We start from the raw sequence: 22222 nt of genomic DNA, 5'->3' as shown, positions 1-22222 counted from the left end.
ATGCCCACATATTATATGCATTAATATTTTTATTGATAAAACTAAAACTTTTGCTTATTTTAAAATTTTTAATCACGAATTCGTGATTGAAAATGACTTTAGTCAAATCAGAAAATTCCCCTAGTCATAAAGAAACAACACTGTTCCTGACCACACGTGTGTTTCATTCTCACTACTTTTAACGCATTTTATTTTCATACTTCACTGTTCAATTATTTCCAAATTAATTGATTGATTTTTGTACAATATATATTGCTAAAATATAAAAAATGGTTATTGTGGAGAAGAGCTTTCCGCGAGGCGGAATCACACCAAAAGAAAGTAAGCCAGTGGAAGTGAAAGAAAACATTGTAAGTAAAGCAAGTTTCAAAAGTCCATGCACACACAAAATAAATTACATATGCTTTAGATTTTTGGAGCACTTCAAACCAAAATCAAGAAACCGAAGAAAAAACCTAAAGATGATGAATTCATTGCCGGCGCAGACGAAGAAAATGAACAAATTCAATCTGTGTCCGCTGAACTGCTCAATTACGATACCATACAAGATGGCATGAATATAATGGGTGTTGTAAAAGCTAAAGATCCGCTTTATCTGAGTATATCCCTTCCTGGACGCATGACGGCGCGGGTATCAGCGTTGGAAATATCGGACTCGTACACAAAAGCAACTAGAGAATTTCTGGAGCAAGCTGATACTAGTAACAATTTTAAACCACTGACCGACCTTTATCATCTTGGACAAATTGTTTATGGACGCATACAAGAAGTTAAACAAAACGAACATGGTCGTATGCAAATATTAATGTCATTGCGACCGAATGAGGTGCACTCAGAGCTTTCGCATAATAATGTGAAAAAAGGTTTTGTGTTTAACGGTGCTATAGCAGAAGTACAAGAACATGGTTATATTATTGAAACGGGTATTAAAGGTTTACGCACATTTGTACCATTGGAAAAAGCACAGCCCAATCATGTCGTTGGTGAGCTAATTTTTCTCAAAGTAGAAAAAATTACAGCTGATAAAGCAGTTAGTACATGTACATGCAAGGAACTCAAACCGGAGAACATGAAAATAAAGAATCAAACTGAACCGAACATTGATTACATTTTGCCCGGTACTATTATACAATTTTCGATAACAAAACAACTGAAGGATGGTCTGCAAGGCACAATAATGAACGAAGCATTAACAGCGTATGTAAACGAACACCAATTGACAGAAGCATTGGCACTGCCAGAAGACTATGCAATAAATTCTACATTAAATGCGCGTATTTTGTACGTTATGCCACTCACTAAGCTGGTATATCTGACTTTAAACCTGCGCACATCGGCTGTTGAACAAACTGTGGAAAAACATTATAAGCGAGGCGATATCATCGAAACAGCTAAAGTGCATCACCTAGGCACCGGTGGCGTTATTTTGGTGCTGAACAACAAGTTTAAAGGCGTATTATCATATAAATCAATCAAAGCGAACTTTAAGGGGAACTATGATCAAGACGAAGTTTTAGTCAAATACGCTAAGAAATCAAAGCATAAAGTGCGCGTGCTTGACTATGATCCAATGGACTTACTTTATATATGTACAGACGATGCAAATACAGTTAACGAAAAGATATTTGCTTTGGATGATTTAAAAGCAGGTGAATTTGTAACGGCCATTGTGAAGGAACTTGACGCTAAAGTTGGTGGTTATACGATGCAAGTGGGTCGGGTTAAGGGTATGTAAAAATATTAGATATGCATACATATATATATATTTTTGAATTTTCATATATTATTGTAATTATAGGTATCATTGAAAAGTTGTATCTTTCGCCCGTACCCAAAACTCTAGAAGTAAACGCCAAAGTACGCTGTCGTGTATTGGCTGTGAACAAAGAACGTCGTACAGTGTATCTAACCAATCGTCCTGAATATTTGGCGAAACACTGCAAGATACTTAGCACGCTGGCAAATGCACGTCAAAATGCCACTTATATGGGTACCATAGTAAAATGTAACGACGACTATATGCTGGTTAAATTCTTCAACAATATAAAAGGCATGCTATATAAACAACGCATGAGTTCAGTGCTTGGTAGTGAAATGTATACATTCTATGAAGGCCAGACAATGGCATTTCGCATATTATCAAAGAATGGCGAACAAATCACGCTAACACTGGCCGATGACACATTCGGTCTGGGTGAAATATGTCCCGTTACAGTTTTGCACACACTGGAATCGGGCTTAGAAATAAAAATCGCTTATCATCCAGAAGGTGACTATGAATTCGATGAAGACGATCCCGAAGCGAATGCCATCGAAGTGAAAGGTCTAGTACCATTACGTTTACTCTCAGACTATCCCGATTTAGTATATGCCAAATTACGCACATACACACCAAACACTGAAACGCAAGCCGTTTGTATTGTGAAGAATATATTTAGTATTCGTGATGTGTCATATTTTCTAACACATTTGACCAACAATTGGCAAAACATAAAACAAGGTGATATTTTGAAGGCATATGTGAAGAATGTGCATGAAGATATTGTAGAGTTGTTCGTACCCATACGTAATTATGGTAAATTAGTGAAAGTGCATTTGAAGATGTTGCTTGTAAATGCGCATAAAAATGCGAATGTGCAGCTTACGCCCGAGCAAGTGATCTATGTGAAAGTGCTGGGTAAAGAACCGGTCACGAGGACAATAACGGTGACAGCTAAATTAACAGACGTATGGGATGGGGAGCTAAGCAGCAGCGCGCATTATCTGGAAGAGTAAGTGTATAATTGTACAAAAAGTGTAATTTCAAAAATTTATATATTTTTTCTGTAGTTATCTAAATGAAGTAACGGAACTACGTAAAACACATAAAAAATTAGGACTCAATATAGCGCAACACAAAGTGGGTGACAAAGTTTCGGCACGTTTCCTTGGTGTAAATGCTGACACTAATGATTGGCAGTACGAGTTGGAGAAAACCAAAGTTTTAGCTGTGGCCAAATCGACATTGGTTAGTAAAGCCAAGCCACCCAAAGTGGGTGCTAGCCAAGAGTGCTTAGTGTTGTGGGTAGACTATTCAAATGAATTGGTTTACATCAGCAATAAACAAGTTGATGTTGCACATGTCAGCCAAGAGAAGCACATACCAAGCAATTTGGTAGACAAAACCGGCATTAATGCCAAGGTATTGTTGAAAACCGAACAGCTCTACGTATGCTCCTTAAAGAAAGGACCCAATCCACTCATCTATTGTCCGCTGCGTCTGCATTTTAACGATTTTGAAAATATTGCTTGCGCTACTTTGAAGGAAGGTGATTTCTGCAAAATTGCTTTTATACATAATAAATTACCTATTGCGGTGCCGGATAACACCTGGAAGTTGTGGCACGATATCAAGAAGAAACGTAAACTAAAAATGGAACTAGATAATGAACCGAAACTGAAGAAAGCGAAAACTGTTGCGACAAACAAATCAACACCAGCGATTAATGAAGTAAAAATAGCTGAAAAGCAACAAGAAAAGCCGACAAAAAAACAAAAACAACAAACCGTATCAGACGAAGGCGACATGCCGGCTAAGAAGAAGAAAAAAATGCTAGCCAAAACCGATGATATACTCTTTTACGAGGACAAAACACCAAATCAAATAGTTATTGTTGAAAATAATGCAGATACGGATGAGGAAGAAGTGCTGCCGAAAAAAACGCCAGAGACAAAGCCTGCACCTAAACTACCCGGTATCGGTGATTTTTGGAATGCAGATCTCTCCCGTTTGAACAATGACAACAAAGCGTTGGCATCCAGTGACGACGACGTAACGGACGATGAAGATGTCAACGTACAAGCGGGACAAAAGAAGAAAAAACTAACCGCCGCTGAGAAATTCAAATTGCAACGTGAAGAGGAAACACGTTTGCGTGAAATCGAAGCAAAATATGCCGATCCAAATCATCTGCCCGAGAGTATTGATCAATTCGATCGTTTAGTGCTCTCCGAGCCGAACAACAGTAAACACTGGATCAACTATATGGTCTATCACCTGCAATCGGCGGAGATGGAAAAGGCACGCGCAATTGCACAACGCGCCATCAAAGCCATCTCATATCGTGAAAATAATGAGCAGCTTAACATTTGGGTGGCATTGTTGAATTTAGAGCTGCGCTATGGTAATAAAGAAGCTTTCGACGAGGTGCTAAAGGAGGCGATCACCTACAATGATCCACTGAAGGTGTATTTACGCGCTTTGGAGATACTTTGTGATGCCAAGAAAACACAGGAACTCATTGAAATGATCAGCTTGGTAACAAAGAAGTTTAAGGCACAACCGGAGATTTGGCGTGCGGCAGCAAATGCATATTTTAGCATCGAGATGCACGAACGAGCGCAGCAACTGCTGCACAAAGCGCTGGCCTGTTTGCCCGAAAGAGAACGTAAGTATTGGTTAAAATAAATTAGGCGAACATTTTCTTTCTTTTATTTTTTAATAGAAATGGTCTAAAATAAATTTATACACTTATATTAATAACAACATTTCTTCATCGTTTAGATGTCAATACAATTGTTGCTTTCGGCAATTTAAATCACAAATATGGCAACAATGAAATGGCGCAAACACTGCTGGATCAAGTGGTTACCTCATATCCGAAACGTGTAGATGTATGGGCCCAGTACATTGATATGTTGGTAAAATCGGAAATGATTGATTCTGCGCGGTTCGTATTCTATTTAAGTTACTGTTTATATACATTTTGGTAAATGCATTATATTTTATCTACTGTAGAAGCGTTTTGGAGCGCGCCATCATACAAAAGATACCAATGAAGAAAATGCGCACGATTTTCAAGAAATATTTGGAGTTCGAAGAAAGCTTCGGCACCGCAGCCGATGTGGAGAAGGTGAAGAAAATTGCTAAGGAATATGTAAAACGCAATGCGCATCTTTAAACTTATTTCTTTCATATGTGAATACATGTATAATTTAGTATATTACATTTAAGTTTAATTAAAATAAAGAAATATTAGTATGCTAAAAGCTTTAAGTTAAAAGTTATAACAAATAACCGCTTAAGTCTATCGGAAAAGGGTTATACATGTTGATAATATCAGAAACTCCGCTTTATCCTCCTGTTGGAATAACTTTAAAGTTTTAAAGACTAGAATGCTGCTTAGCCAAGGTTGGATCAGGTAGGTTACGTATGTTCTACGGATTAAGCACCCAATTTTGACTTTGGATTTTGGATTCTAATCTTCTTAGGTTAATTGCTCTTCTGTGTGGCTTTGAACTAGCTTAGCATAAAATAACAAGTCTCTGTTATTATTGTAGCTTCGTGGACAGTCCCTGGTCGGATAAATACTGACTGGGCACAACTAAACTATCTTATCCTGAATGATTGTAAATTAGACGGTTTTAAGCCTGGTTAAATATAGAAAATGAAAGAATATTGGAAATTGCCCATCTGACTTCACTGCTCCACAAATTTCCGAACCGTAGCAGCGAACCTACTGAGTCGTCCCCTATAAGACTGGAATATAGTAGTTTAAGCGGTTATTTATATCGACTTGAAACGCACAGACATTTATTATATTTTAATCTTTTCTTTTTTTGAAGAGATATTTTATGGATAAATGTATTTATTATATTGTTATTATAAACAGCGATGCATTTTGAAAAATTTACTTGATCCCTAATTTACTATCTGAATGAGGATCTCTGAAAAAATTTGTCTTGCGGTGAAAAAGATTTTTCTGCTTAAAATAATATCAAATGCAAAAACAAACGTATAACAATAGATGACTACAAAAAATTATCAAAGAACACAATTTTGATTTTTGACCAAAGGGCGGCTTCCAAAAAAAAAATCGAAAAATAAAATTTTATTTATTTTTTAATTATTGTTAAAATCGTATTTCTTCCATCATTAGCGGCCAATATAATATATCTGTGAAGGTCGCGTGAAAATTTCAAGTCGATCGGTTCAGCTGTTTCGTAAAAAAATTTCCGCACCGACTCTAAAAACATGAAAAACGATTTTTACAAATAAGCTCAAGTCTCCGAAACTACCAGTTGCCGAATCAACTTCAAATTTTTGGAGAATATTTTCAAATATATAATAATATATGTTTGCACATTCGATATAGTAGATGAAAAAGGTCGTGCTTTTGAAATTCAACAGTGGAGATAACACTTTATGGGGTTACGGAAACCAATAGGAGCTACAATTTTGCGCATAACCCACTCCTCTTACCAATTATTCGCACATTCAAGAGTTGCTACAACAACAACAACAATATTTATGTAGGCATCCGGTAGGCATAATAATAAGACAATGAGATTTTGAAATTTCTATTTTGTATTTGATCTTATCTGTTCTAAGTGTAGTAGTAATTATAATTTTACATTGAAATAAGTTATGACTATGAGTAGTCAGATGAAAAAAAAGAAAATTACATATATATGGTGATGATGAGAGGCAATACCGATGGGCCGCGTTACTTTGTATGAAATGAAGGTATACTATAATGTATATAATTATGTTTGTATGGTATGTAAATTTAAGTGTGTTTACATATATCTATCTGCAGCAATTCAGATAATGAAAATGAACTGAGCCATACATAAAATATTTCAAATTAAATACAAATCAATAATTTGGTCTAATAATGTATTTAATAGGTAATTGGAAGCAGGAGAGCACTGTTAATATATGTTTGTTTCGCGGTTTACTTTGAGTTCAAATGAAATTTGAATTTAAAGCTTCTAAATGCTAAGACGAAAAGAAAAATTATAATTAATTTAAATAAAGAACACAGGGAAGTTAAAACAATTCATATATATAATTTTTAAATAATTAAGAAAGTAGCGAAAATAGTTTAACCTTCTTGGATATCGTGTAAAGTAAATGTGAAATTTCTTACAAAACAAGTTATATATTTATTGGCGCTTTTCATGTTACGTCTTTTATTGGCTCTATCAGCTTCCAAGTTACTACAAATCCCGAACATGTACAAATATATTTAAAGCATAAATTTTAACTAAATCTTAAATAACTAAATCAGCCGCGCACTTGAAAATCGGCAAAGCGTTTACAAAACTCACACGATAGCGCATATTTGTGTGCGATTTATTTATGTAACTATATTAGAAAGTGAAAGCGCGCGGCTAAAGCCAACTAAGTATTACATAAAAATTTAGAAATAATAATATTAATAATAATTACAAAGTTAGAAGCAAGATCTTGAAAACTTCTTGTGTCACATTTAACATGTTTTTCTTACTCTTTTTTCACATACATTTAACTATATGCATTAGTGTGTGTGTGAGTGTGTATGTCTGTGTGCGTGAATGGCTTTTAAATGTTAAATTTATAGCGTCGGTACTGCCATCACTCAGTCGGTAATACACGTGGGATTTAATCTTTGAAAATACCACGCGCTTTGGCTGAAATCTTACGTACGCGTCCACGACTACTAACGCTCACCAACTGCTCGTCGTCATCTTCCTCCGAACTATCCATATAATCGACATTGCGTGACGGTCGCGGAGCCGCTGTGCGCTGTGACGAGCTACCGACCACTTCACCAACACCACCACCACCATCTGCCTCACGACGTCGCTTTCTGCCGCCATTGTAATCGTGCGAGCCTTCATCATCGCTCTGTTCATTGTAACGCGGCCGTTTTTGATTGCGCGAACCGCGCTGTTGCCGACCGTCACGCTGTACACCATTACGATCACGTTCGCTGTGTCGACGCGAACGTGGTCCTTGCTGTTGTCGTCGATGTTGATGTTCCACTTCGTAGTCTTCATCATCATCATCGCATACGAATGAGTCGTCCGAACGACGCCGCCGATTGGGGCGACGCGCCGGTTTGCCATGATTACGTGTACGTCGACCGGATGGTACGTACGAGGTTAACGGTTGATTGTCTTCCGAATCATCGGTGGCATCATCGATATCATCATGTGTGCTCGAGCCACCATCGGTACCTTCATCAGATGCACCGCTGGCATTTTCCTCACCACTACCGTCGACAGCATTATCGTCGTCATCCTCATCTTCGGCAGTTTGCGAATTTTCTTGACTATAACGTGAACGTCCACGTCGCACTGTACGCTGCGGCGCACGTGTAGTCGCCGTTGCTGTTACCGTTCCGCCGTTGGTTGCGCTTTGCGACGTCGATGTGGGTAACGTACGGCGTATACGTTGATTTTGCATTAGCAGGCTTATATTCTCTAGTGGATCAGCGCTACTATCCAATTCGTCGGCATTACGCTGATGACGCGATAGTACACGACGTGTATTGCTGCGTCCGGCGGCTGCCGACGTGGACGGACCTACAGTTTCCGCGCCCAAATAATTGTGATCGTGCGCTGATAATGTGGAGGTAGTTACGTTTGACGAAGACGTTGTTGATGTGGCGTGTGAGCGGGTCATGTGCGCGTTACTCATGGCGGCGGCATGCGCTTGCAACCGCGGCGTGGCAGTGTTAGTTGTGCTGCGGGTTGGCGGGTAGCTGACAGCTTTAATGAAGAACGAAATTTCATTTCAATAATATATTCAAATCATCAATATTGTTTTATTAATTTTTTCTTATCGATTTACTTACGAGGTATGCGCCCATTAATGGCACCGCCGCCGCCTTGACTCGAAACGAGTGGTTCATTTTCACTTCCATCACCATCATCTGAGTCTTCGTCCTCGTCCAGCGGTTCAACGATCGTATTGCGATTGGTGCGCAGCTGACGCACTAGTCCCACCGCTACGGGTACAACAGCGCCGCCATGAGCAGCCCGACTGGTTGAAGGACCATTACTGGCATTGTTGGCCTTCGAGGGTGTTAACTTTGTGGGCGTCGGTGTAGGCAGAATCTGCAAATAGGTCATATATAAATTATAAGATTTAAATTAGTATAGATTAATATGTTTTATTCACACACCTCCTCCGCATCTTCGCTGTCCTCCTCTTCTACGGCTTCCTGTTCTGCGTCTTCCACATCGCTGGTGCGCGCCCACTCTAAGATTGCACGCTTAAAGCTCGATCTGGTTGGACGCGCATTCGCCGCCACTTCGCGCGAATCTGTATCGGAGTCGGCAATGCGTCCGTTGCGCACCGGCAAATGGTAACTGTGATCAATTTCTGTCGCGCTGCGCCTATTGCTCAGCGTACCCAAACCGCTTGATTGTGATGAGCTCGTTTGCATGCGCGTATTACGTGAGGGACTCTGTTGCAGCAATGCGCTGGCACTGGTCGATGCATCATTTTCACCTCCAACGCTACTCGTTTGGTTGCCACGTTGCGATCGGCCAGATGTGACGGCACGCTTTTTAGGCGTGGTCAAACCCGCTGCCGGCAGCCCGGTAATCGTATCTTGTGTGCTCTCATCTGGCTGTGAACTCGTATGATGGGCCATCATATCGGTGTGCTCGTCTTCTGACGACTGTAAACGCCGTCGATTGCCTCTGCGTACGTTGCCATTGGTGACGGCGTTATGACGCGTCCCACCATTCGTCATAGCTGTGGTGGTCCTTTTCGCATTGTGTTCCATGTAGTCCTCGTCACCATCGTCTTCGATGCGCCTGCGACGTTTGCGCGTAGCTTGTTGCCGTTTATCCTGTTGTTTTCGACTTGTCTTCTTTGCCGCTTTATTTTTTCGTCCACGCGTTCGACCACTACTTCGCCTACTACCGCGTCTATCATTATTCGGCTTATAACTGTCCTCTGAATCATCTACATCGCTGCGTCGCTTACGTCGCCTTGCTGCGCCACGTTTACCTCGCCCCATTTCCTTATCTGACCCTTCGTTGCTATCGTTTAAACCAAGCTCTGAGCTATCATCGCTGTCACTATCATCTTCTGAGGTGGAACTCGAGGCACTGCTATGCTCATCTGTTACGTGTATTTCAGCGTCCTCTTCTTCATCTTCGTTTTCATCATCGTCTAATTCTTGACTTGCAGCCTTCCGCCGAGAGCTGCGTGTTGCCTGTGTCGGTTCGCCGCCGCGCCGAGGTAATGAAGAGGATGAACTGACACGGTTTGAACCGGCTGATGTGCTCGCTGCCGCCGCTACAGTGTCACGATGTAGTCCGTTTCTACCGTTCGTAGTTGCACCGCCGACACGACGTTGACCCGCACGTGACTGAGCATTCATGTGACCTCTACCTGGTGCTTCGTCATCGTCGTCGTCGTCGTCATCATCATCATCATCATCGTCTGAGCTGTGCACTTGCAGTGTAGATCGGTGTGTACGGGCACGCTTCACTGCTTGCGATGGTTGTCGTTTGACAGGGCTACTGCTAGAGCCGCGGCCACCGCTTCCTGAAGTCTTATTCGCACGCCGACGCGCTGCCTTCCAGTTGCTTATCACTCTCTTTATTTGCGATTCGAAGAGCGCACTCAGACGCAACGTCATAGCATAGATCTAAAACAAAGAGTATTTATTGATATACCAATACAATTGTGTGGTTGGGTAAAAGTAAAAGTAAGGTTATGCGGGCCGTACAAGCAGCACATAGAAGTAGAAGATTTGAGGGGACGGGAAGAGGATAAGTAGAATTGCTAATGTGATTTATGTTGGGGTTTCAAGTGAATTGCAACCTTACCGCTAAACTTTCCTACAATGAGATCGTCATTCATTGCAATGATATTGTTTACATGATTGTTTGATTGATTGTTTGATTGATTGATTGATTGATTGATTGTTTGATTGATACATGGAAGCATGGTGGGAATGAAGAAAAATGAATTAACAATAGGAACATGATTTTTTATATAAAATTTTGTTTAATGCTATTAATGAAATACCATCAAATGAAAGGAAAGCAGAAAAAAAATTATATAAAAATCAGTAAAACAGCAAGGGATAAGGGAATGAAATGATATATATGGTATACATACGTGCAATCATTCACAATTTTTTTTTTTCATAAACATGTCGTCGTAAGTTTAGGAACGACGCAAAATTAAACAAACAACAACCAAGGCAGATTTGTATATAAGAAATTACTACAAACTATCGTTATGTCGTGGGTAAAACAAAGAATATCGATTAATGTATTATTACTTTATAAATAATCGCGCGAATACCTGCTGCTTAAATATCTTACGTTGAATTCGCCAAAAATTAAGCATCCACCTAATTTCACTCGTATGTGGTATATACTTAGTCTTGCCATAAATTCTGTTACAAAGTTTACAATGAACACAGCGCCGACGAATTCTTAATATAATTTGTATATAGCGTCTACTCATATATAATAATCAGTTAAGTGCGTCCTTTAGCTTTTTAACGGTGGAGTGGGAAGCTAGAGAAAATCGTATTACGGCGGTTTGTAAAAAAGCGCAAGTGAAATTATTGTGTTTCTAAAAAAACTTAATATTTCGAGAGTGTTTGTTTAGCGCGCACTATTGATCGTTTTTCCCGAAACGTATACGATGATAGAAAGAGAAGTGCACGTCCTCGTGTGGTTCGAACCAATTCTGCCATAAGAACTGTTCGCGAGCGCATTCACAGAAATCCAGAAACTTGGAAAACATAAAATTATTTCACCGAAAGGAGTCTTGGTTGAGTTAACTAGAATTTAACTGACAGATGGTTGCTAACCAGACATTGAGAAAACGGCCCTTAGTACTTTTCTACCTAACCGTTATAAAGTTAGTGGGCATGGTTATTATTTGATTTTGCCCATTTTCACAGGGTATCGAAAAGTGCTATTGTAAAAAAAAACTTCGATCGGAGCTACGCCCACTTTAAAACAAATTTCGGCCGATAGGTGTCCCTTGTTACCGCGACCCCCTGCATTAAATTACAGTTTGGTATCTTAATTACGTGCTTAGCAGTGGTCCGATTACGCCCATCTGCAATAGCAACCTCTTTTGGGTGCCGAGGAGCATATGTAGTAGGATCATCAAGATATCTCAATTTTTACTCAAGTTATCGCTGGGACGGAAAAAAGTTACAAACATACAGGTGAAGCTAATAAAAGCGTTATAAAAATGTATTAAAGTTTGATTTTTATAACGGCATGAGCTTGTAACAGAACTTATGGCAGGACTAAGTAACATAAAAGTAAAAAAAAAAACTGGGTAAACATAACACAGCGTCATATCGGTTGTTTTTGCAAGAGGTACATGATATTCGATAGAAAAATTAACACAGAAAATTTTTATAATTTTTAATAGACCAATTAACAACTAGTTGGGAGAAAATAAATCAAACCCACCTTTATAAAAAAAAAAAAAATAGCTGCGATGTTGCTATAGGAAAGGATGTTTCGAATGAAATAAAGTTATGAACGACGATCAAAATTAAAAAAGAAAATTGGTTATATTTTAATAGATTATAGTAACTGAAATGTAACAACCTTTAAGATAAATATATTCATATAAAAAGTGAAGTGTATAAGTTTTGATGGCAAAAAGAAGCAAAAATTTAATAATTAATAAGAAATAACTTGAAAATATGCACTCTGCTTTGTTTTAAAGAAAAACAATGAAACTATAAACGCAAGCATTAGGAAGAAATATAACAAAAAGGACCGAAACCGCACAAAAGCCCAAAGCAAAGCATCTTGATTACCAAAATATGTACAGGCATATTTCATTACTCACTTGTGAACGCTTATTGGTGTTATAATTGCGCGAATTTTGAAATATCAAACGCACATCCTTTGCAAAGTCTAAAGGATCTTCGTAATTGCCACCGAGTAAATCCTCTTTAACAGTGCGCAAATCCATTGGTGAGGCAATGATTTCCAAATAATCGGGGAATTCAAGTGTATCCACGGGCTCACGGAAGGGCAACGAGTCATTACGCTGCCACATTAAATCCAATAATTGTCGACATTCCGCACGCCAATCACCATCTGAACGTATGCGACTTGACCTGTAAATATATGCAACTCGTATTATACAAATCAGCGCTATAGAAGTGCAATGATGTGTATATACCGGCGTGTCGCTGATATCTTTTGACGTGCTGCTGCCGATGTTGAAGGGCCAGTGCTTGTCGAAGGCACCACATCTGACTCATTGTCATTCTCAGTTTCTGATGAATGATAAACGTCAACTAATTGATGATAAACAGCTGCTACATCTATATCGTTGGGCTCTCTACAATGTAAAAAAAAAAAAATTATACATTGAATAAAAATAAAATTTAAGAGCAAAAAATATATTTATAACTTTTCTATTACACACTCACCTTATTACGCGCAGACAAAGATCCGTTATAATGCGTGCATGTTTCACAATATTAGTATGCGAACGATTGTACTTCTCCGCATTGGTAGCCAGGTAGCGTACATCGAATTGAGCTGAAGTAATGCGCCGGTAGAAGTGATTTTCGAAACGTGACTTTATCGTCGTCAAGTCAATCGGATATTCGATCAGATAGGCGTAATCAGGATATACATTCAAATCAACCGGCGCCAAAAAATGTTCGGCAATCGATAGGCGCATAACCTAAAAAATTTTGTTTGCATTTTTTTTTTTTTTAATTTGCTGCGGCGGGTTATTTTCTTTACCTGTTCTAAACCGTTTATGATGCGCCTGCAAGAACCGTCACGATCACCACGATGCCATTCTTCCGATTTTGGTTGATACAAGGTGGCACGTATCTCTTCTTGCAACACGGGTACCGCACCACCGATCTCATCCGGTAGACGATTCTCATCAATCGGTTCCATATCCCATGGACTCATGTACTCGTACTCGCCATTATCCCAGCGCACGCGGAAACACATAAAATACGAATCGGGAAAGTCCGTTGAAAGTGCATAGCGTGATTCGATTTGTCCCATCCACCAACCATCACCAATCATACAACGAAAACGATCGCCAACACTCCAATTACGCTGCACCGCCAAATCGAAAGTTTGACGCAGGACCAAGAAGTCGAGCACGTCCGGCATATCATGGTATTTGATCTTGAAAGATGTGCCCGTCATATTGCCATCATCATCAATCATTGCCAATTTGAGACAGCACAAACGTGGTGGGCGTATTTCATATTTGATACCAATTACACGTACGTATTCGCGGTCGCGTAGCGTCCGGAAGTTCCACGGCTCCGAGCTGTGCGTCAGCTTGTATACTTTTTTGAGACGCACTGCTTCCAGATAACGTTGATGCCCTTGACGAAAATACACCACTTCATCACCCATTTGCGGATAGTAAGGTGCCTTACGCGGTATCACTTCGGACAACCATTCGGCTGGCCTATACAATTCGGGTATTTCACCATTCGGTGTTGGCGGCGGTATAACAACACGTTTGTTTCGCCTAGAAGATTTGGTCGCTGCACCGGCAGATGTGGTGGCTTGCTCTGTAGTCTCGTCACTGCTATCGTCGCTAAATGTACGTCTTCTCGACAAAGGTTTGCGTTTTGAACGTTTCGGTGGCTCCAAATTCGGACCAGGGGTATCGGCTACCCAATCGGAATAATCAGAACTTTCGGTGTCCGAATCATCCGATGACTCTTCTAGATTTTCTTCTACATTTGAGTAGCTAGTATCGCCCGACGATGAATTGCTCTCCTCATCCTCCTCCTCTTCTTCTGGAGGCGGTGGCGCATCTAGTTCTTCTTGATCGCGCACAGCGCGCGTACGATAAGCCGGCTGTGACTGACCGTTTTGCCCTTGGCGACGGCGTGAACGAACAGCACCGCCTGCACCGTTATTTCCGCGTGTATTACGTTGCCGACTGGCACTGGATTGTGCGCTTGCCACGTTCCCGGTGTTAATCATTATTGGTCGCCTGCGCATCTCACGTTTATACTCCTGTAGCTCAAACTGTCCTGCGGCAAACACAGTTTGCTTTAGATTTTGTAGTTGTTGGTATTTCATAGGACGTACGTAGATGCGGCGAAAGTATTTAATCTGTGATGGCTGTGCGGGCTGATCAACGATCGGTACCAATTGATGTTCACCTGATGTACGAACGCTACTGGTTCGCTGTCGAGTAGTGTTATTGGTATCAAGTTGACGTCCTGGCATATCATCGAAGCTGTAACGTGAATTTCCAACAGCACCAGCTGCAGAGCGATTGCTTGATGGGCGGTTATTAGAATCGGGTGCCTGATCTTGTCCTTGACGATTTGCAAGTGCCTCTATAAGACGATCTAGTTGTGAGTGATTAGCTGGTAGATTGTTTCCAACCGCCATTGCAGGCGGTACTGGAACAGTTCCTTGGCGATTAGCTAATACAGCAATTAGACGATCAATGTGTGAAAAGTTGCCAGCAGTACCATTGATATTGGGAACAATAACGGTACCATCATCACCAACTGTTAAAATTTGTCTTAATTGCTCGCGGGTACAATTCTCACGGCCAGGTACAAAACGTTGATACTGTACTGGATAGGGGTTACCTTCCGAATTCACGAGAAAAGGTGGCGGCATCAGATGTGGCATTACTTGTGTTTGTTCATCAACCACATATTGAGAAGCGTCACGCATTAAAGGACGATAGTCCGTATGAAAAAATAGTTCATTTGGAAGCTAAATTCGAAAGCATAATGATAATTAATTTTATTTTAATTTTTGCATATTAAAGTTGTAGCATACGTACTATTTTGTATTTATCTGGTCCAATTCCAAGTCCATATATAAGTAGATGACCATGCGAATCTGTAGCCGCAAACATTGTGCCATCTGGAGACCATTTTGCATCGAATACGCCACCATGACCCTGCCCGTCTATATCGTTCATAAACTCAGCTATAGAAACACCGTTTTCAACATCCCATAGAAACACCTGTCCGTCATGTCCTGCGGAAAGCAGTACATGCTCATCTTTCGGATTTGATTCCAATACGTAAAGTTCATCCTTGTGGCCGCGTAATACCCGATGCAATTTACCAGTTTTAGAATGCCAAATTTTTATCTTTAGATATTAAAATTATATTTATTATTATAAAAAATATTAAAAAATTAAATGAACTCACTGTAAAGTCATTAACGGCAGTAATAACATATTTATCTGAGCAATCCCAAGCAACCATAGTAACTTTTAACTTCTTTCCTTCCTCCGGTGGGGGGCAGCTGGATTTGGATTTTTACATTTTTATCAATGAGCACAAAAACTAAAAATGTTAAAACTTTCAGTATGATGATTCACTCACCTTGACAATCGCTCAGTCATACAAAGTTTTGTGCTCTTCCATTGCTGTGATTCGAAATTCCAAATATGTGCCGTACCATCTTTACTGCCGGATATGAAACGTAAACCACGATGCGACCATTGAACTGAATCTACGGCATCAGTATAAGCCTCCGATTCGAGTATACGTTTGGGTCCATCTTCCGACATTATATATACCCTTACGTGATGGTCTGCTGAACCGGCTGCAAGGAAAATGCCACCTGGCGAAAAGGTAGTACACATCATTTGTGCCTGCCCCGGTCGTAGTTTTTCATGATATTGTATTGGCTTGGGTGCAAATGTAATTTTCTGGCCGCGCGGTGTCGAATATTGCCAAAATGCAATTGAACCATCTGTACTTGTGGTGACTAGGTATTTTAAATCACCACGCGGTGAGGGGCAAAAATTTACGGATGTTATCATGCCAGTATGACCTGAAAGTACGGCTATAGGCGAAGTAGTTTGCATGTCCCAAACTCGTAATATACGATCCAATGAACCAGCTGCCAACATTGTATTATCAAGGTTAATAGCAATGTCTGTTATTTCTGCAGAAGCCCCACGCAGCGTAGCTAACAAACGGCCATCCATTGCTGACCATATTTTGATAAGTAAATCATCAGCACCCTAAATAAAATTTATATACAAACATATTATTTATCGATCATGTTTTGTGTTGCTATTAGTTACCGTTATAATATAACGTCCAGTGCGATCAAAGAGCACACAATAGACGGACGACAAATGACCCACGGTGCGTTTAAGTAATTTGGTTTTGCCGTATAAACTGATGGGTACCAATAATTTCCGACGCACTGGTCCTCCATACTCGCGTCCAATTAGTACTTTCTCTAAATTAATGAAAAAACAATACATAATATAAGTTTATTCACAATTTTTTTTTTTTACTTACGCAAATTGTGTATAGGTTTTGTTACCGACGAATCTGGCAGTGATACACCATGTAAACGTGTGCAATAATCTAGCAAGGACCGGGATCGATATATGCTCTCTTCGGTTCGTAGTAAGCTTTGACGACCAGTACCAAGTAAGGATACTATACCCAATACTGCCGGAGGTAGATCTTTGTCTAATATTGGTCCTATGCGACAACATATTTCTAAAAGATGATTTGGTCCAACATGTGCATATTTTTGCTCCTAAAATATATATATTTATATTTTGAATTTTATTAATTATAAAATATGAGATTTACAATAACAGAACTATTTATGAGAATTCAACCATACGTCAAAATTAAAAATAAATACGAAGATGGTAAAAGCAGAAAAGGAGAAGCAAAGCGCAATATCCACCACGGCTGTAATAGAACTGTTATCTCTTTTTAAAGCACTGTGTTTAATAAGATTAATACAGTTATGGATTATATACTGTTTTCTCTTTTTATAAAATAAAATTCGTCCCTATAAAATAATTGAGTAAAAGAGACAACCATCACGGCGAGGTATATGCTCAGTCAAAATGTCTGCCAACATCGTATGCAGCAACGAATGAAGAATATAAGATATCTAGCTATACATATTTACATGTTACTTGGTATTATATTTTTCAATTTCGAAAACTTTTAGTTGCTATTATTAATAAATTTTTGAACATTTCTTTAAATTTTCAAACGAAATCGAAAATTTTAGTTAAGTAGACAACTTCTCGTTGAAATTGTAAAATTTTAAAAATTATATAAACATTTTCAATAATACATGAGGTTTATTTAAATTAATTTAAATTATTTAGTCCTAAAATATTTAATTGCATTCGATTTCTTAACTTTTGCAGTATATCAAACAATCAATAAACATTTTCCACCCCTCATTAACGTATGAAACAACATGGCGGAGCAGCGTGCAAACAAGTACAATTGTAGTCATTATTACTACATCTGTATTTTGTTTTAAATATAATATAAACCATTATTTAAGTATTTGACATTACTTTATGTTGAAATAAATAACTTCCATATAACTGGTAGAACTTTCATCTCGAAAACAAAGAGCTTATTTTAAGTAGAGGACCCGTACAGTGGGACAAATTACATATAATACACTTACATTTTTAGTTTTGTTTTATATTTTCTTTTTAAGTGTTAAAAAGTTATAGAAAGATATTCAATTTAAAGTTAAATTTTTCATCTAAAATATTTATTACAAAAAATTTGTGATATGTTAAAAATTTAAACACAATTGTTTTCTTTGAACTATTCGGCCCACTGTTCTCAAATTTTTTGTTTATAAAGAATACTATGTACGTATCGTATATTTTACACTCACCAATTCTGCAAAGCTTTGTTCATGTTCATGACCAAGCCAATCCGTCCGACTTGGTAAAACCTTAAAAAAAGTAAAAAAAAAAAAATAAAATAAAATATTTTTTAGGCATTTCTTACTATATTTAAAAACAATTGGGGATGTTATTTTTTTACTTATACAATTTTTTCGAACTTTCTTAGAAAACCACAAATTAGTTGCACCCGAAAATTGACAAAATAGTAAGAAATTAAAGAACAAAACAAAAACGAAAACATAAACAATGATATTCGAGCAAAAGGTAAAAGCTATTTAATTGCAATAGTCAAATTTTATAGGACTATAATTAATATCTTACAGAATCAATACTTGACAAATTAATTTATTTACTCCCATCGCAATACCATAATGATGCATTGGAACAATCCAGGAGTTTAGTATATATCTTCCCATATATATTTACTCATCAAGAAATGTATAAGCACGTGTATTTACCCAAAATAACCTGCACTGAATATAGCCTGGGTACACAGGCATATCATTTAGCGTAGTGCAATTTGCCTTTTTACTAAACTAGTCACAAATTCTGATTAAGAATAGCTGTAGACATTGAAATAGGTGCATGCGTTTCAGGGAAGAGCGGCGTTATGACTTCCATAATAAATGTAAACGAGAAGCATGTAAGTTTGTTTACAAATAAAATGCTTCTGCTAATATTACTAAGTGCACTGCTTCTTATTTACAAATTTTCTATAATTGCAAAAAAGACATACTTACTTTCTTTTGTTCCAACTCTCGCACTAGAACCTGAAAAGTATATAAAATAATATTTAACTTTTGTTTTATAATAAACCACATTGCATAAAATTCGTTTGCAATCAACTCTCACCTCAGCAGTTTCCCGCAGCGGACCCGAAGCCAAGAACTTGGATATGAGAAAATATAGCTCTGCAACAAGAAAATAATTTACTTAATAACCAAATTATGTTTTATATTATATATGAAGTTGTTCAAAAAATATATTTATTAATTTCACTTTACATAGTGGATGACAATCGCTTCCTTGTTCCACTGTTCTTCAACACCGTCGGCCAATACATTTATTGGTCTGTAATTTTTTCCCGTAAAATTGACATAACTTACCTGGAGTTACAATTCTCTCCGCCACCAGTTGTTTGTTATTTTCCATTATGACACATTTATTTAATTAAATGCCACATTGATTTACTATTATTGTTATTTTTGTTTGCATAAATTGAAATTATTTTCTCAGTCAATGCGTTCAAGCTAATGAAAAATTTCTTCTTCTGCTGCTGCAATCTTCGTCGCCTCATATTCTTGTCGTCTGTCTATTTTCACGGTGATTCGTGCCTCGCTCGTTTGGTTGGCCGAGTGGTGAAATTGTTGAATCCGTTTTGACAACTTCTCAAGAAGAATGAAAGAGATAGCTGCTTGTTATATCAGTGTAATATGAATTATATTGTTAAAAGAACAAAATTATTCTTTTACATATCATGTGCAAATTCTCTAATTCTCTCATTACAAAATACAAAACATATATATAATTTATATAAGTTACTATAATATTATATTTAGATGCAATATTTGATTGGTAAAAAGAAAACATATCTGGTTCTACTATGAATGTCAGCTGATAACAAGAATGATAGAAATACAGCGTACGACATTTTCCCTTCGTTACTTTCTTTACTATCAGTTTGACAGATTGGCATCTAGAAAAGTGGCTTGAAAACCTAAGAAACCAACCAAAATAATAATAAAATAATAGCATCAATTAGATTTCATAAATTTTAGCTTTAATTGTACATGTATATATCACACCTATCATAAATAAATGTATATCTTTACAATTAAACAAACTACTGCTATAAGCTTCGCAATCACATCACTTAATTTGTAATTACTCAGTCAAATATATAGTTACTTAAATATGATCTAAACATATTCCCGATGCAGTCTTCTACTTTGCTCACCGAAACCTCTTTATTATAAACTAATAAAGTTTAATTCATGCATTTATAAAGCTGCTTTTTGCAGGGAATGTAGATTATATTTTACATTCTCTGCTTTTTGTTTTTGATTTACAATTTTTTGTAAATATGACACTTTTTCTACATTGGCTCTTCTCTTTCTTGGTTCTATGTCGTCACATGTCGCAGTCTTGTTTCTGTCATTCTTAAGCTGATATAATTGATTGAGTATGATACGGCGGGTTACACAAAATCTATCAGCTAAATTTTTTATTATTATTGATAGGGATGAGTGTTATTAAAGTTGTTTTATAGGGGAAGAAACAAAAGAAAACTTACTGAGATAATGTGGATTTCAGATTATAAGTATAAATGGCACGAAATACTGGCCATGAAAATTATGCGCTCCGGTGGTTATATACCACGACACATTGCGTTTGTAATGGACGGTAATCGCCGATATGCAAAATCTCAACATTTGCGCAACATAGAAGGACATTCGCATGGATTTGATAAGTTGGCAAAATGTTTACGTTGGTGTTTAGATATAGGAATAAAAGAGGTAACCACTTTTGCATTTAGCATCGAAAACTTCAAAAGATCTGATGAAGAAGTGAAAGATTTGTTGGATTTGGCGAGAGAAAAATTCCTAAATATAATAAATGATGAAGCAAAATTGAATGAACATGGAGTACGCATCAGGGTAATTGGAAATCTGAATTTGTTGCCTGAGGATTTGCAGAAGTTAATCGCAAAAGCAATGATAATTACCGAGCATAATGATAAACTGTTCCTTAATATAGCCTTCTCATACACGTCACGAGATGAAATGACACAGTCTGTTGAAACTATACTCAAACTGGGTGACGAATTACAACCGGAAGATATCAACGAACGACTAATTGAAGAATGTCTGTATACAAGACATTCCCCACCACCTGATTTGCTTTTTCGAACATCGGGAGAAACGCGTATAAGCGATTTTATGATGTGGCAGGTAGGATAATTTTTGATTTAGAGGTCTTAATTGATGTATGTATATATATAATTTTTTTTTAGCTTTCGACGACAGTTATTTACTTCACAAATATTTTATGGCCAGATATAACCCTTTGGAATTTTTTAAGTGGTATATTTGCATACCAACGCGCAAGTATACGCTTAGAAGCATTTAAACAACAAAAACGACTGGAGCATGCACAACAGGCAAAAAACTGTAATTACTATTCTGACCGTGTTCAACTTTTTTTGCGTACAGTAGATAGTTATAGAAAAAAATTACTCTTAAGTTTATCTACAAGCAATTAAGTATATAGAAATTTATTAAGAGTTCAATGTTAAAAGTACTATTAAAAATAAATACGATAATTCTAAACTTTGGTATTTGAATTGTTGTTGTTTATTAAATGACAATTCAAATGCTACATACAGCTACAGCCGAGAAATGAGTAGTTTCTTGGAGATAAAAAAAAACGTGTTCAAAATTTCAAATCGATACCTCAAAAACTGATTCAACTAGTTGGCGTATATACAGACATACGAATCGAAACAACTGTTCATTTACATACCATATACATTTTATAGGGTCTGCGACGTTTTATTTTGGGTGTTATAAACCTCGTGGCAAAAGTAATATACCCTGTTCAGGGTATAATAAAGAATATGCTGTTCTTTCAAAAATATGCAATTTCAGTTATATTTTTAAGTTGCTTTCAGATTCACAACTCAAATGCCAAAGAAAAAAGTCGTGCCAAGTAGCCAATATCGATATCGAAATATAAATTTAAAAATTTGTTCCTGGAATTTCATTTCCTCCAAGGTAATGTACATATTTA

The 22222-nt window shown here is 37.7% G+C and overlaps 3 protein-coding genes across 3 annotated transcripts; 2 read left to right on the top strand and 1 right to left on the bottom strand.

The window, feature by feature from the left end:
- Window positions 1-170: 170 nt before the first annotated feature.
- Rrp5 (Ribosomal RNA Processing 5) lies at window positions 171-5028 on the top strand. Its single transcript, XM_014236066.3, has 6 exons — window positions 171-350; window positions 410-1727; window positions 1799-2771; window positions 2830-4427; window positions 4544-4709; window positions 4778-5028. Exons 1-6 carry the CDS (start codon window positions 270-272, stop codon window positions 4938-4940), a joined length of 4299 nt encoding a protein of 1432 aa, XP_014091541.3. The 5' UTR covers window positions 171-269; the 3' UTR covers window positions 4941-5028.
- Window positions 5029-6328: 1300 nt separating this feature from the next.
- BRWD3 (bromodomain and WD repeat-containing protein) lies at window positions 6329-19813 on the bottom strand. The gene is made up of 16 exons (XM_014236055.3): window positions 19540-19813; window positions 19286-19344; window positions 19174-19203; window positions 18421-18480; window positions 17049-17295; window positions 16826-16986; window positions 16116-16762; window positions 15939-16035; window positions 15563-15877; window positions 13519-15492; window positions 13197-13456; window positions 12944-13105; window positions 12605-12878; window positions 8934-10415; window positions 8604-8865; window positions 6329-8517 (listed from the first exon to the last, which is right to left on the bottom strand). Exons 1-16 carry the CDS (start codon window positions 19583-19585, stop codon window positions 7406-7408), a joined length of 7188 nt encoding a protein of 2395 aa, XP_014091530.2. The 5' UTR covers window positions 19586-19813; the 3' UTR covers window positions 6329-7405.
- A 765-nt stretch (window positions 19814-20578) lies between these two features.
- On the top strand, window positions 20579-21776 carry Dhdds (Dehydrodolichyl diphosphate synthase subunit). The gene is made up of 2 exons (XM_014236042.3): window positions 20579-21384; window positions 21447-21776. The coding sequence occupies exons 1-2, from the start codon at window positions 20734-20736 to the stop codon at window positions 21693-21695; spliced, it is 900 nt and encodes a 299-aa protein (XP_014091517.1). The 5' UTR covers window positions 20579-20733; the 3' UTR covers window positions 21696-21776.
- Window positions 21777-22222: the final 446 nt, after the last annotated feature.

The sequence above is a fragment of the Bactrocera oleae genome, chromosome 2 (assembly GCF_042242935.1).
Source record: "Bactrocera oleae isolate idBacOlea1 chromosome 2, idBacOlea1, whole genome shotgun sequence".
Lineage (NCBI taxonomy): Eukaryota > Metazoa > Arthropoda > Insecta > Diptera > Tephritidae > Bactrocera > Bactrocera oleae.
Note: the sequence above shows the minus strand (reverse complement) of the source record. Positions and strands in the feature narration are given on the sequence as shown.

Excerpts from the sequence above, each read along its gene's own strand:
- Rrp5 (XM_014236066.3), top strand. The coding sequence starts at position 270 with ATGGTTATTGTGGAGAAGAGCTTTCCGCGAGGCGGAATCACACCAAAA. Across the intron at positions 351-409 it reads TGGAAGTGAAAGAAAACATT|ATTTTTGGAGCACTTCAAAC; the intron begins GTAAGTAAAGCA and ends CATATGCTTTAG. Across the intron at positions 4,428-4,543 it reads CTGTTTGCCCGAAAGAGAAC|ATGTCAATACAATTGTTGCT; the intron begins GTAAGTATTGGT and ends TTCATCGTTTAG.
- BRWD3 (XM_014236055.3), bottom strand. The coding sequence starts at position 19,585 with ATGGAAAATAACAAACAACTGGTGGCGGAGAGAATTGTAACTCCAG. Across the intron at positions 16,036-16,115 it reads ATGACTGAGCGATTGTCAAG|CTGCCCCCCACCGGAGGAAG; the intron begins GTGAGTGAATCA and ends ATCCAAATCCAG. Across the intron at positions 8,866-8,933 it reads ACAGCGAAGATGCGGAGGAG|ATTCTGCCTACACCGACGCC; the intron begins GTGTGTGAATAA and ends ACCTATTTGCAG.
- Dhdds (XM_014236042.3), top strand. The coding sequence starts at position 20,734 with ATGTGGATTTCAGATTATAAGTATAAATGGCACGAAATACTGGCCATG. Across the intron at positions 21,385-21,446 it reads GCGATTTTATGATGTGGCAG|CTTTCGACGACAGTTATTTA; the intron begins GTAGGATAATTT and ends ATTTTTTTTTAG.